The sequence below is a fragment of the Hypanus sabinus genome, chromosome 22 (assembly GCF_030144855.1).
Source record: "Hypanus sabinus isolate sHypSab1 chromosome 22, sHypSab1.hap1, whole genome shotgun sequence".
NCBI classification, from domain to species: domain Eukaryota; kingdom Metazoa; phylum Chordata; class Chondrichthyes; order Myliobatiformes; family Dasyatidae; genus Hypanus; species Hypanus sabinus.
The window spans coordinates 11,414,037-11,428,512 of record NC_082727.1 but is presented as its reverse complement, the minus strand read 5'-3'; the positions used below and the strand labels follow the sequence as shown (position 1 = coordinate 11,428,512).

The 14,476-nt window shown below is 50.8% G+C and overlaps 1 protein-coding gene across 4 annotated transcripts in view; it reads right to left on the bottom strand.

Annotated features, from left to right (window-relative positions):
• The window catches only part of sfxn2 (sideroflexin 2), a 125,918-nt gene that overhangs the window by 74,367 nt on the left and 37,075 nt on the right, over window positions 1–14,476 (bottom strand). For all 4 annotated transcript variants that reach the window (XR_009507388.1, XM_059947050.1, XM_059947049.1 and 1 more), the window contains exon 5: window positions 11,876–11,951. Coding sequence is in view for 3 of the 4 variants with exons in the window: in XM_059947050.1 (XP_059803033.1) it covers window positions 11,876–11,951 (76 nt within the window). In the remaining variant the exon portion in view is untranslated. The remainder of the gene's footprint in view (window positions 1–11,875; window positions 11,952–14,476) is intronic.

Below are 14,476 nucleotides of genomic sequence, written 5' to 3'. Positions count from 1 at the left end.
AAGAAATCAAAGATGCGTTCATTGTGCACCCGTACAAGAGGAAGGCAAGCCGCCAAGCATGTGACAACCACAGAGGCCTCTCTTTGCTCTTAGCAGCTGGGAAAGTCTCAGGCCTGTTAGACAGGCTAAGTGCTCACTTGGAACAAGGTTATCTCCTGTAAAGTCAGTGCAGCTTCAGGAAAGGAAGAGGATCTGCTGACATGATCTTTGCTGCGAGACAACTCCAGGAACGTGCCAGGAGCAGAACAGACAGCCGTACAACACCCTTGCCAAGGCCTTCGACACCGTGAGCCGAGAGGGATTCTGGAAGATCATGGCAAAGTTTGGTAGCCCTTGTGGATTCTTCAAGATGATCAAGCAGTTTTGTGACAGGATGTAAGCCCGTGTGCTCGATGAAGATGACTGTTCTGTTGCTTTCTCAGTCACAAACGGGGTCAGGCAGGGATGAGTGCAGGCACCCACCCTCTTCAGCATGATGTTCAGTGCGGTGTTCACTGGTGCATTCCATGACACCATAGGATATAAGAACAGGAGTAGGCCATTCAGCCCATCGAGTCTGCTCCACCATTCAATCATGGACTGATCCAATTCTTCCAGTCATCCTCACTCCCCTGCTTTCACCCCAAACCCTTTGATGCCCTGGCTAATCAAGAACCTATCTATCTCTGTCTTAAATACACCCAATGACTTGGCCTCCACAGCTGCTCGTGGCAACAAATTCCACAGATTTACCACCTCTGACTAAAGTAATTTTTCCACATCTCTGTTCTAAGTGGACATCCTTCAATCCTCAAGTCATGCCCTCTTGTCCTAGATTCTATTCTATTTCCCTACCATGGGAAATAACCTTGCCACATCTAATCTGTTCAGGCATTCTAACATTTGGAATGTTCTTAAGAAATCCACCTCTCCCCCCCCGTTCTCCTGGAATACAGCCCAAGGGCTGCCATATGTTCCTCATACCCTTTCATTCCTGGAATCATTCTTGTGAATCTACTCTAAACCCTCGCCAATGTCAGTATCCTTCCTAAAATAAGGAGACCAAAACTACACACTTCAAGTATGGTGTCACAAGTGCCTTATACCTTATAGAGCCTCAACACCACATCCCTCCACTTATACTCTATACCTCTAGAAATGAATGCCAACATTGCATTCACCTTCTTCACCACCAACTCAACCTGGAGGTTAACCTTTAGGGCAGGGGTCACCAACCTTCTTTGCACCGTGGACCGGTTTGATATTGACAATATTCTTGCGGACCGGCTGACAGGTGGAGGGGGGGGGGGTGGAGGTGTTAATCATGACCGGAATATAGGTGATGTCAATTATAAGTCACTTATAAGTGGCTAATACACTCAATTTCCTTAACCTTAAGCTCTCTTATCACCTCCGGATTATTGCACAATACCCAATCCAGCTCAGCTGATCCCCTAGTGGGCTCAACAACAAGCTGTTCTAAAAAGCCTTCTCTTAGATATTCTACAAATTCTCTCTCTTGAGGTCCAGTACTGGTCTAGTTTTCCCAACTGAATTTCATGTTAAAATCTCCAACGATTATCATTACATTGCCTTTCTGACACAGCTTTTCTATCTCCCGCTGTAATTTGCAATCCACATTCCGGGGCATCAATCCTGGAATCCAAATCGAATACAGGACGGATGGCAAGCTGTTCAACCTGCCCAGACTTCAAGCCGTTACAAAGGTCAAAGAGACGGTGCTGAGAGATTTCCTATTCGCTGACTCCCAATACAAACTCCGAGTCTGACATGCAGGACATCAGCAGCAAATTTTCCGCTGCATGTGACAACTTCGGTCTCACCATCAGCACCAAGAAAACTGAAGTGACATACCACGTAGCCCCAGATGAACTCGAGGTGGAGCCGTCCATCTCGGTGAACGGCCAGCAGCTCCAGGCAGTCGACAAGTTCACGTATCTTGGCAGCACCCTCGCAGGAGCCCACGAGGGGATCGGCTGTGCTGGATTGCGCAGTGTGCAATGATCCAGAGTTGATAAGAGAGCTTGACGATGATGCCAGCTGCAGGATCGCCAAGGCTAGTGCCGGTTTTGGGAGACTACGTGACACTGTCAGGGGGCGAAGGGGAATTACTCTGACGACCAAGCTGAAAGTTTACCATGCCTTCATCCTACCCACCATCCTCTATGTCCGTGAGACGTGTGCGTAGACTGGACCACTTCCACTTGTCACTTACGGTAGATCATGGAAATCAACTGGCATGACAGAATTCCCGACACGGGAGTGCTGTCTGCAGCAGACGTGCCCACCGTTCACACACTGCTGACAAAACATCAAGTCAGATGGGCAGGTCATGTCATCAGACGATCGCGTCCCCTAAGCAGTTGTTCTTCGGGGGACTGTCTACAGGGAAGCGATCTCGTTGTGGTGAACGAAAACGTCTCAAGGCCCTTGAGATGGATCACTCTTCTTGGGAATGTGCAGCCTTGAATCGCTCATCCTGCGTTAGTCTTCTCAATGAAGGTGCCACCAAAGCTTCATTAAAGCATCTTAACGTGGAAGCAGAAACGAAACGGCAACAGTGGAAAGAATGAGTGGCAAGCACCTCAACTACATGTGTGAGAGGTGTTTCCTAGCCAGGAGTGGACTCATCAATCATCTCCCTACACACAAATAGCAAACACACCCTCCCGAGGATGTCTGTGGTCGTCATCACTCATGATGAATGCGCACACACACATAAATAGAGTACCAATGATTTGCGCAGAGAAATGTGTGAGGTGTGGCCACATGTATCAGTTTGAGTGTGTGTGTGCGCACGCGAGTGCGTGTGTGTGTGTGTGTGTGTGCGCAAGTGCGTGTGTGCATGAGAGTGCGCGTGTGTGTGCGTAAGAGTGCATGTGTTTACCTTTAAGAGACTTGCCTTTAAGAAACTGTGTGAATGTGTTGGGCCCCACCCAGTTGTTTTTTTCCCTTCCCTTTTGTTCTTTGATAAGTGTATTTTCCCCGTGGGAATTTACTGTTTGCTTTAAGTTGTGGAGTACCAGGCAAAGTTTCTAAGGCAGAGAAGTACAAGCCTGGATTCTTCCTTGTTGTGTTTTTAATCTTTTACTTTGTTCTTTTTAGTCTGTTACTTGTTTCCCATGCAATCTGTTTTAGGGATAACCCACATTTCATACTGGCCATGTGAAATTTGGGCAACTTTATTCTGGATGCGAGATGCCTGCATTTCAGATAGACAGAAGCATTTGGGGAACAACTCTAGAAGTTTTTGCTTATTTGTGCTTTCTAAATACCCAGTGACTAATCAGGAACAAGTGCATTTGTATCTCCCTGCATTACAGAATGGCAGTGGTGGGAGATCCTGTGATACGGTCCCGAGAAAGACGTTTGAGTTTGCACACTGGACCAATGGGTCCAATTGCTGCACTTGTACAAGTACTCCTTACTACATCACGGAAGGGATGCAGCTAATATCAATCCCTTTTGATGTGAAGGAAAAAGACTGTTGGGGTAATTATCTGGCCTCTTGGGTTTTGGCATTCTGTGTTGGGGGAGGGGGGGCAGGAGGGTCTATTCCAGCCAAACTCAACCCGCAGTATGGCATCAGCCTGGAAGAATTTAAGCCTTATAGCCCGGGTCGAGTGAGTACATTGAGGGCCGGTGTTTCTTTGTGAATTACTTGTTTAATTGGAAGGTCTTGACCCTTAAAGTGATTTCCCCACCTGACAGGGAACGCTGGTGTAGGCGGTACGATGAGCTCAGGTGCAAGTCAGTGGAGATGGCAAGTGTGAACAGGAACAGTAACCTGGGATGGTGTTGTGAAGGTGGGCACCCCCCGGACACTGACTGGCACTTATTGGAAAAGCAGTCCCTAGGCCTACCCGCGACTCCGCGCAGGCTGCTGCAGCTGATATGTGGTGCCGTGCATCTACCACCCCACTGCCTGGATTAGCACCGTGCCCATGCTGGTCGGCATAGTGAGAGGGCTATTCCAGAGGAAGGAAGGCTTTGAATGATAGCCGTTCCCAGCATGGTACAGCCACAGTTTCCCGGGAACTGATTTTGATGGCCTTAGATTTCCTGCTCACAAGGAAAGGTGGCAAATGCCGTTATTGGTCAAGAATGCTGCACCTACATTCCTGATGAGTCGGGAGGCATCACTCAACTAGCTGACCACATCTGAGAGTTGGAGCATAAGGTGACGAGGGAAACCCAGCTCAGTGGCCATTACACTCCAGACAACACACACAAAATGCTGGTGGAACACAGCAGGTCAGGCAGCATCTATAGGGAGAAGCACTGTCGACGAAGGGTCTCGGCCCAAAACGTCGACAGCGCTTCTCCCTGTAGATGCTGCCTGGCCTGCTGTGTTCCACCAGCATTTTGTGTGTGTTGTTTGAATTTCCAGCATCTGCAGATTTCCTCGTGAGCACACTCCAGAGGCGGCCTGTGGCCTTTTAGCCACAGGGAGGCTGGTGGACCACTGCAGAACATGGTGGGGGGGGGGGGGGGGGTGACTATTTGATTTACAGTACTGGGTATTGTGTTCTGTGTGTAGCTTAGCAGGGAGTGTGCAAGGATCACACTAGCCTGAGGGTTGAATTGTCATGTTGTCGCGACTTTCGAAGGGTGGAGTGGAGTGTGAGGGTGTGGCTTTTTTGCTGGTCGAGAGCTGCTTCTGCTGTGATTGGCGCATCTGAAATCTGTAGCAGCTCTTCCCATTGGTTGCCTTGTATGCCACAGGTCTAGTGTCTGGTATCAAACACCCCAAACATAAAGAAAGCACAGGTGGCAGCTTTCCTCACTCTCCTTTGTCTCTAATTCATGCTTCATAGAACCATCTGGAAGGTTTGCTCCGTGCAACACTTTTTAACTAAGTATCTGTTGAATGTTTAGTTCTATAGTTTGTGTAAGTTGGAGGAACTTGAATATTTGGTCGAATTATTTTTTTACTGTTTTTACATAAATGCTTAACATGCCTGCTCGTAGTCAGTGTCTTCTGTCTCACACACCAAACCCATGAACCTGCTTCCACGAAACACCTTATCCAGGGTTTCCATGCTAATTTTACCTGCACAGTTGGAGCTGCAGTTTGAGCTTTGAAGTCAAGACAAGAATCAGGCGAGGCTGTGTGATGTCGGTGATAATATTTAACCTGGTGATTGACTGAGTTATGAGGCCAACAATGAAAGATAAGCAGAGAGGCATTAGTGGACTGTTCTCTACTTTAGAAGAGCTTGACTTTGTGGATGACTTTGCATTACTAACACATACTGTATATACCAGCACATGCAAGAGGAAGCCCAGAGCCTGTGTACCTTTGGTGGACAGTCAGCCAGAGAAAGACCGAGACCATGACCCTCAATACAGAGTCTCCTCCTCCTCCTCTCAGGGCACATAGCATCAACTTACCCACACTGGCAGATTCACCTATCTGGGCAGGATGGTGAGACCAAGGATGATATTCAGGGCAGACTCAGCAAAGCTAGAAATGATCAATGAGCAACATATGGGGATCAACCAAGTGCGGCGTCCACATCAAGGTGAAATTGTACCAGAGCTGTGTTCCGTCCACACTCTTACAAGGGTCAGAATGATTTTGCCAAGCTGTTGTCATTCCACACTATAAGCCACCAGAAGATCCTTCGTATATTCTGGCCTCGAAAGATCTCCATCCACACCCTACTCCTTCAGTGTCACCAAGAGGACACGGACACCATCATCATGAGGAAATGCTGGAGACGGATTGGGCACATGATGAGACGAGAGGCCAACTCCATCATCAAGACAGCCCTTCACTGGACCCTTGATGGGGCGGTTTAAAAACAGGAGACAAAGACAACTGGGCACCAAACTGTAGAGGCAGAAATGTGGACCGTTAACCTAATCTGGGGAACAATAGAAAAAAGGACCAAGGACAGACAGAAATGGAGAACCTTCATTGCTGCCCTAAACACCAGCAGTGTTATGGACAGTAACTAGTATTTCAACAGCAGGTTGATCTATTGTTGTTGTGAAAGATTAGTGATGGTTAAAGGTATAAACATCAAATATAAAGGTCCACGCCACACATCAGGCACAATCTCATTCATGAGCTGAGGTAGAAGTCCCGTAACCTCTATTCAATGTTTCCTGATGTTCTTGTTGTTTTTTGGGTTGGGGGCTTGATGTTATTGTCACTGATTTTTTTGCGAGGCAAGTATTGGGGTTTAATGTTCCAGCCGCTGTTTTCTACGTGAGCGATCTGTTAGCGAGGGAGGGGTGGGGTGGGGGGGGGTTTGGGGTTTGATGTTCCAGCCGCTGTTTTCTATGTGAGCGATCTGTTAGCGAGGGAGGGGTGGGGTGGGGTGGGGGGGGGTTTGATGTTCCAGCCGCTGTTTTCTATGTGAGCGATCTGTTAGCGAGGGAGGGGTGGGGGAGGTTTGGGGTTTGGGGTTTGATGTTCCAGCCGCTGTTTTCTATGTGAGCGATCTGTTAGCGAGGGAGGGGTGGGGAGGGGGGGTTTGGGGTTTGATGTTCCAGCCGCTGTTTTCTACGTGAGCGATCTGTTAGCGAGGGAGGGGTGGGGGGGTGGGGGGGGTTTGGGGTTTGATGTTCCAGCCGCTGTTTTCTATGTGAGCGATCTGTTAGCGAGGGAGGGGTGGGGTGGGGTGGTTTGGGGTTTGTTGTTCCAGCCGCTGTTTTCTATGTGAGCGATCTGTTAGCGAGGGAGGGGTGGGGGAGGTTTGGGGTTTGGGGTTTGATGTTCCAGCCGCTGTTTTCTATGTGAGCGATCTGTTAGCGAGGGAGGGGTGGGGAGGGGGGGTTTGATGTTCCAGCCGCTGTTTTCTATGTGAGCGATCTGTTAGCGAGGGAGGGGTGGGGTGGGGTGGGGGGGGTTTGATGTTCCAGCCGCTGTTTTCTATGTGAGCGATCTGTTAGCGAGGGAGGGGTGGGGTGGGGTGGGGGGGGTTTGATGTTCCAGCCGCTGTTTTCTATGTGAGCGATCTGTTAGCGAGGGGTGGGGGAGGTTTGGGGTTTGGGGTTTGATGTTCCAGCCGCTGTTTTCTATGTGAGCGATCTGTTAGCGAGGGAGGGGTGGGGTGGGTGGGGTTTGATGTTCCAGCCGCTGTTTTCTACGTGAGCGATCTGTTAGCGAGGGAGGGGTGGGGTGGGGGTGGGGGGGGGGTTTGATGTTCCAGCCGCTGTTTTCTACGTGAGCGATCTGTTAGCGAGGGAGGGGTGGGGTGGGGGTGGGGGGGGGGTTTGATGTTCCAGCTGCTGTTTTCTATGTGAGCGATCTGTTAGCGAGGGAGGGGTGGGGGGGGTTTGGGGTTTGATGTTCCAGCCGCTGTTTTCTACGTGAGCGATCTGTTAGCGAGGGAGGGGTGGGGTGGGTGGGGTTTGATGTTCCAGCTGCTGTTTTCTATGTGAGCGATCTGTTAGCGAGGGGTGGGGGAGGTTTGGGGTTTGGGGTTTGATGTTCCAGCCGCTGTTTTCTATGTGAGCGATCTGTTAGCGAGGGGTGGGGGAGGTTTGGGGTTTGGGGTTTGATGTTCCAGCCGCTGTTTTCTATGTGAGCGATCTGTTAGCGAGGGAGGGGTGGGGTGGGTGGGGTTTGATGTTCCAGCCGCTGTTTTCTACGTGAGCGATCTGTTAGCGAGGGAGGGGTGGGGTGGGGGTGGGGGGGGGGTTTGATGTTCCAGCCGCTGTTTTCTACGTGAGCGATCTGTTAGCGAGGGAGGGGTGGGGTGGGGGTGGGGGGGGGGTTTGATGTTCCAGCTGCTGTTTTCTATGTGAGCGATCTGTTAGCGAGGGAGGAGTGGGGTGGGGGGGTTTGGGGTTTGATGTTCCAGCCGCTGTTTTCTACGTGAGCGATCTGTTAGCGAGGGAGGGGTGGGGTGGGTGGGGTTTGATGTTCCAGCTGCTGTTTTCTATGTGAGCGATCTGTTAGCGAGGGAGGGGTGGGGTGGGTGGGGTTTGATGTTCCAGCTGCTGTTTTCTATGTGAGCGATCTGTTAGCGAGGGAGGGGTGGGGTGGGTGGGGTTTGATGTTCCAGCCGCTGTTTTCTATGTGAGCGATCTGTTAGCGAGGGAGGGGTGGGGGAGGTTTGGGGTTTGGGGTTTGATGTTCCAGCCGCTGTTTTCTATGTGAGCGATCTGTTAGCGAGGGAGGGGTGGGGTGGGGGTGGGGGGGGGGTTTGATGTTCCAGCCGCTGTTTTCTATGTGAGCGATCTGTTAGCGAGGGAGGGGTGGGGTGGGGGTGGGGGGGGGTTTGGGGTTTGATGTTCCAGCCGCTGTTTTCTATGTGAGCGATCTGTTAGCGAGGGAGGGGTGGGGGGGTTTGGGGTTTGATGTTCCAGCCGCTGTTTTCTACGTGAGCGATCTGTTAGCGAGGGAGGGGTGGGGTGGGGGTGGGGGGGGGGTTTGATGTTCCAGCTGCTGTTTTCTATGTGAGCGATCTGTTAGCGAGGGAGGGGTGGGGGGGGTTTGGGGTTTGATGTTCCAGCCGCTGTTTTCTACGTGAGCGATCTGTTAGCGAGGGAGGGGTGGGGTGGGTGGGGTTTGATGTTCCAGCTGCTGTTTTCTATGTGAGCGATCTGTTAGCGAGGGAGGGGTGGGGTGGGTGGGGTTTGATGTTCCAGCCGCTGTTTTCTATGTGAGCGATCTGTTAGCGAGGGAGGGGTGGGGTGGGTGGGGTTTGATGTTCCAGCCGCTGTTTTCTATGTGAGCGATCTGTTAGCGAGGGAGGGGTGGGGTGGTTTGGGGTTTGATGTTCCAGCCACTGTTTTCTATGTGAGCGATCTGTTAGCGAGGGAGGGGTGGGGAGGGGGGGTTTGGGGTTTGATGTTCCAGCCGCTGTTTTCTACGTGAGCGATCTGTTAGCGAGGGAGGGGTGGGGAGGGGGGGTTTGGGGTTTGGGGTTTGATGTTCCAGCCGCTGTTTTCTATGTGAGCGATCTGTTAGCGAGGGAGGGGTGGGGTGGGGGTGGGGGGGGGGGTTTGATGTTCCAGCCGCTGTTTTGTATGTGAGCGATCTGTTAGCGAGGGAGGGGTGGGGTGGGTGGGGTTTGATGTTCCAGCCGCTGTTTTCTACGTGAGCGAACTGTTAGCGAGGGAGGGGTGGGGTGGGGGTGGGGGTGGGGTTTGATGTTCCAGCCGCTGTTTTCTATGTGAGCGATCTGTTAGCGAGGGAGGGGTGGGGTGGGGGTGGGGGGGGGGTTTGATGTTCCAGCCGCTGTTTTCTATGTGAGCGATCTGTTAGCGAGGGAGGGGTGGGTGGGGTTTGGGGTTTGGGGTTTGATGTTCCAGCCGCTGTTTTCTACGTGAGCGATCTGTTAGCGAGGGAGGGGTGGGGGGTGTTTGGGGTTTGATGTTCCAGCCGCTGTTTTCTATGTGAGCGATCTGTTAGCGAGGGAGGGGTGGGGTGGGGGGGGTTTGGGGTTTGATGTTCCAGCCGCTGTTTTCTACGTGAGCGATCTGTTAGCGAGGGAGGGGTGGGGTGGGTGGGGTTTGATGTTCCAGCCGCTGTTTTCTACGTGAGCGATCTGTTAGCGAGGGAGGGGTGGGGAGGGGGGGTTTGGGGTTTGATGTTCCAGCCGCTGTTTTCTATGTGAGCGATCTGTTAGCGAGGGAGGGGTGGGGAGGGGGGGTTTGATGTTCCAGCCGCTGTTTTCTACGTGAGCGATCTGTTAGCGAGGGAGGGGTGGGGTGGGTGGGGTTTGATGTTCCAGCCGCTGTTTTCTATGTGAGCGATCTGTTAGCGAGGGAGGGGTGGGGTGGGGGTGGGGGGGGGGTTTGATGTTCCAGCCGCTGTTTTCTATGTGAGCGATCTGTTAGCGAGGGAGGGGTGGGGTGGGGTGGGGGGGGTTTGGGGTTTGATGTTCCAGCCGCTGTTTTCTATGTGAGCGATCTGTTAGCGAGGGAGGGGTGGGGTGGGGGGGTCTGGGGTTTGATGTTCCAGCCGCTGTTTTCTACGTGAGCGATCTGTTAGCGAGGGAGGGGTGGGGAGGGGGGGTCTGGGGTTTGATGTTCCAGCCGCTGTTTTCTACGTGAGCGATCTGTTAGCGAGGGAGGGGTGGGGTGGGGGTGGGGGGGGGGGTTTGATGTTCCAGCCGCTGTTTTCTATGTGAACGATCTGTTAGCGAGGGAGGGGTGGGGGGGGGGTTTGGGGTTTGATGTTCCAGCCGCTGTTTTCTATGTGAGCGATCTGTTAGCGAGGGAGGGGTGGGGGGTGTTTGGGGTTTGATGTTCCAGCCGCTGTTTTCTATGTGAGCGATCTGTTAGCGAGGGAGGGGTGGGGAGGGGGGGGTTTGGGGTTTGATGTTCCAGCCGCTGTTTTCTATGTGAGCGATCTGTTAGCGAGGGAGGGGTGGGGGGGGGTTTGGGGTTTGGGGTTTGATGTTCCAGCCGCTGTTTTCTATGTGAGCGATCTGTTAGCGAGGGAGGGGTGGGGTGGGTGGGGTTTGATGTTCCAGCCGCTGTTTTCTATGTGAGCGATCTGTTAGCGAGGGAGGGGTGGGGGGGTTTGGGGTTTGATGTTCCAGCTGCTGTTTTCTATGTGAGTGATCTGTTTGCGAGGGAGGGGTGGGGGGGGGGGTTTGATGTTCCAGCTGCTGTTTTCTATGTGAGCGATCTGTTAGCGAGGGAGGGGTGGGGTGGGGGTGGGGGGGGGGGTTTGATGTTCCAGCCGCTGTTTTCTATGTGAGCGATCTGTTAGCGAGGGAGGGGTGGGGAGGGGGGGTTTGGGGTTTGATGTTCCAGCCGCTGTTTTCTACGTGAGCGATCTGTTAGCGAGGGAGGGGTGGGGTGGGGTGGAGGGGGGGTTTGATGTTCCAGCCGCTGTTTTCTATGTGAGCGATCTGTTAGCGAGGGAGGGGTGGGGAGGGGGGGTTTGATGTTCCAGCCGCTGTTTTCTACGTGAGCGATCTGTTAGCGAGGGAGGGGTGGGGTGGGGGTGGGGGTGGGGTTTGATGTTCCAGCCGCTGTTTTCTATGTGAGCGATCTGTTAGCGAGGGAGGGGTGGGGTGGGGGTGGGGGGGGGGTTTGATGTTCCAGCCGCTGTTTTCTATGTGAGCGATCTGTTAGCGAGGGAGGGGTGGGTGGGGTTTGGGGTTTGGGGTTTGATGTTCCAGCCGCTGTTTTCTACGTGAGCGATCTGTTAGCGAGGGAGGGGTGGGGGGTGTTTGGGGTTTGATGTTCCAGCCGCTGTTTTCTATGTGAGCGATCTGTTAGCGAGGGAGGGGTGGGGTGGGGGGGGTTTGGGGTTTGATGTTCCAGCCGCTGTTTTCTACGTGAGCGATCTGTTAGCGAGGGAGCGGTGGGGGGGTGGGGGGGTTTGCGAGTTCTTGTTTTTCCTTTTCATGTGGTGACGGATTTAATGTCCTTTCTTTCAACGATCCCTGTGGTTTTTTTCTGTACTTCATGGCTAACTGGAGAAGATGAGCATCAGAGTTGTATTGTGCAAGCGTACTTAGACAATACAATGAACCTCTGAAATGACCGTAAGACACAGCAGCAGAATGAGGCCATTCAGCCCTCCGAGTCTGCTCCACTGTTTCATCATGGCTGATTTATTTTCCATTTCAATCCCACGCTCCTGCCTTCTCCCCATAACTTCTGACACCCTTATTAATTAAGAACATCAACTTTAAATGTACCCAATGACTTTTCCTCCACAGCTGCCTGTGGCAATGAATTCCACAGATTCACAACCCTCTGGCTAAGACTTCCTCCTCATCTCTATTCTAAAAAGCACACAGCTAGAAAAAAAAATTAAAGTCCGCAGCTACGAATCACAGTCTGCGGTGCACCTGAATCATTTGTGGTCCTGCACTTTCAGTGGGGAAAGGCAAAATGGAAAACTACGACTCTTTGAGACTACAGAAGGTAAACCTCCACCTCATCACCGTACCTTTGTGTAGAGGTTTAGTCCAACTGCAGTTGCCAGCGCAGTGCTCGTTGCTGTCAGGTACGCCACTCCTATTTGTCTGAACAATGAAAAGGAAAGAACATTTGTTCAGTAATGAACCTCACTTTGGAACAAATGACATACATCTCAAACACAAAAGATCAGCGGATGCTGGAAATCCAGAGAAACATATCCTTATCCCTCCTTATCCACGAATTCCGCATCCGTGAATTCAACCAACCACGAATCTCGAAAGCCCAGAAGTGCTCTTCCAGCACTTGTTGTTCGAACATGTACAGACTTTTTTTTCTTGTCATTATTCCCTAAACAATGCAGTATAACAACCATTTTACATAGCATTTACATTGTATTAGGTATTATAAGTAATCTAGAGATGATTTAAAGTATACGGGAGAATGTGCGTGGGTTATCGTGGATTGAGATCGAAAAAAATCAGAAATTCTCTTACTAAGTAAGTCGGAACAGGTACATCCGGTATTATTTAGCATCAGTTAGTCAAACGATTGTCTTAGTATATAGTATATATTTTACCTTTCTATGCATATAAAACACTTAAGAACGTATGTTTCAGCACTGGGCTCGGGAACGGAATTTCCTGAGTTTGGTCCAGTGACAGACCACTCCCCAGCGCGCTCTCCACTGTGCCGGGTTGATGTGGAGGATCAAAAACCCAACAACTAAACCACTGCGTTGCTTAGTAATAAGGGCATCGGGGCACAGCCTTTCTCACTTTATCCTTTAAAATTGTTCCGATTGTTAACCGACATAGCCTAATGCTTTTCCAATAACCGATAGTGTTTCACCTCTTTCCGATCACTTTATTATTTCCACTTTATTTTCAATCGTGATCGTGATTATTTTCGTGAACAGAAACACTGCAGATTCAGAGCTCTGCCTGGTCCTAAAGACCACCGCACTGAGACAGGTTAAATAAGGTCTGGGGTTCCTCTGGGTCCTAAGGTCCACCGCATTAAGCCAGGTTGAGCATCAGTGAATTTTGGTATCCGTGAGGGACTGTACTCAAAATGTTGGAGGAACATTTCATTTTCCAGGACTATAACCAGCTCTGGGTACAAAATGCCGGAGCAACTTAATGCAGGTCAGGCAGCATCTATGGAGAGGAATAAACAGTCAATGTTTCCGGCCAAGGTCCTTCATCAGGACTGGAAAGGAAGATGGCAGAAGCCAGAATAAGGAAGTGGAGAGAAGGGAAGGAGTACAAGCTACCGTGTGATAGGTGAGACCAAGTGAGGGTAAAGGTGGGTGTGTGGGAGGGGAGGGGAGGAAGTTAGATACTGGGAGGGGATAGTTGGAAAAGATAAGGGCTGACAAGGGAATCTGACAGAAGAGGACAATGCACCATGGAAGCAAGGGAGGGAAGAGGGACATCACAAGGATGTGATGGACAAGTGAGGGGTAAGAGGGGAACAGAAAAGGACAGAAGGCAAAGGGGGAAGAAATTACTGGAAGTTAAGAGAAATAAATGTTCGTGCCATTAGGTTTGAGGCTACCCAAAAAGAACACGAGGTATTGCTCCTCCAACCTGAATGTAGCCTTATCGTGGGTAGGTGAGACCATGGACGGATGTGTCAGATTGGGAATGGGAATGGGTGGCTATTTTTTTTGGAAATGAATGCCATGGATGGAAGTCCCAAGTAAGTAAAGAATTGGAATGTTGCACAAACCAGGTGCAAAGATCTTCCTCCAAAGATTTCACTGTGGTCACAAAATCCTCTTATAAGGTTAACTCCTATCACACAGCGGCAAGGTGGTTAAAGAGTGGAGAGTAATGCGACAGATTGAGATCTGGACTCCGGTCTATCTCAGATTGGTTATACCAGCTTGGGGAACAAACTCATCACAGCACTCCTTTCCCAACAGAAAGAAGCCAAAATGATCCAGCATTCTCTTCCCTGGGTTCTATCTGATCATCTGAACAGACTCTGCTGCTAAAACAAGCCACAGGAGTGGACCTATTGTGATTCCCCCTTACCGGGCCCATCTACTGTCCCAGCTCATTCTACACAAGCTTGTAATGTTCACTTTCCAATTCCCTCCAAAATCTGCATCCTCGTCCCTTCCAACAACCCAAAACAGTAAAACTAAGGCTGACTGGAGCCGAGAGCTGAATTTGCCCCAGTACTACTCTCCCTCACTGCCATTATGTGGCTGCTATTTAACAGCATAAAGTCTGCGGCACTCGATCCAAGACAAGGTAATCTTTGATGAGTCACCCTGTGACCTTTTCATGCCGCCTAATGGTGTCAGGAGATCTTTAAGATCTTCATTTAATGCTCTGAGAAGTGAGACAGGTGTGAGGCAACCTGTGCTGGGTCGTTGATCTGTCTGTGTTTGTGAGAGGATGGGAAGGGGGCTTGTTTTTCTGTTGTTCCTGTTCCTTGTGTTATTCTGTGAACACGCTGGCTATGGTATGTTGGCACAAGAATGTGTGACGACACTTGTTGACTCCCCCCTAGCTCATGTCCGTATGCCTAGACTGTTGACACAAATGATACATTTCACTGTACGCTTCGATGTACATGTGATAAATAAATTGGAATCGGAATCTACAGGATTCGGTGA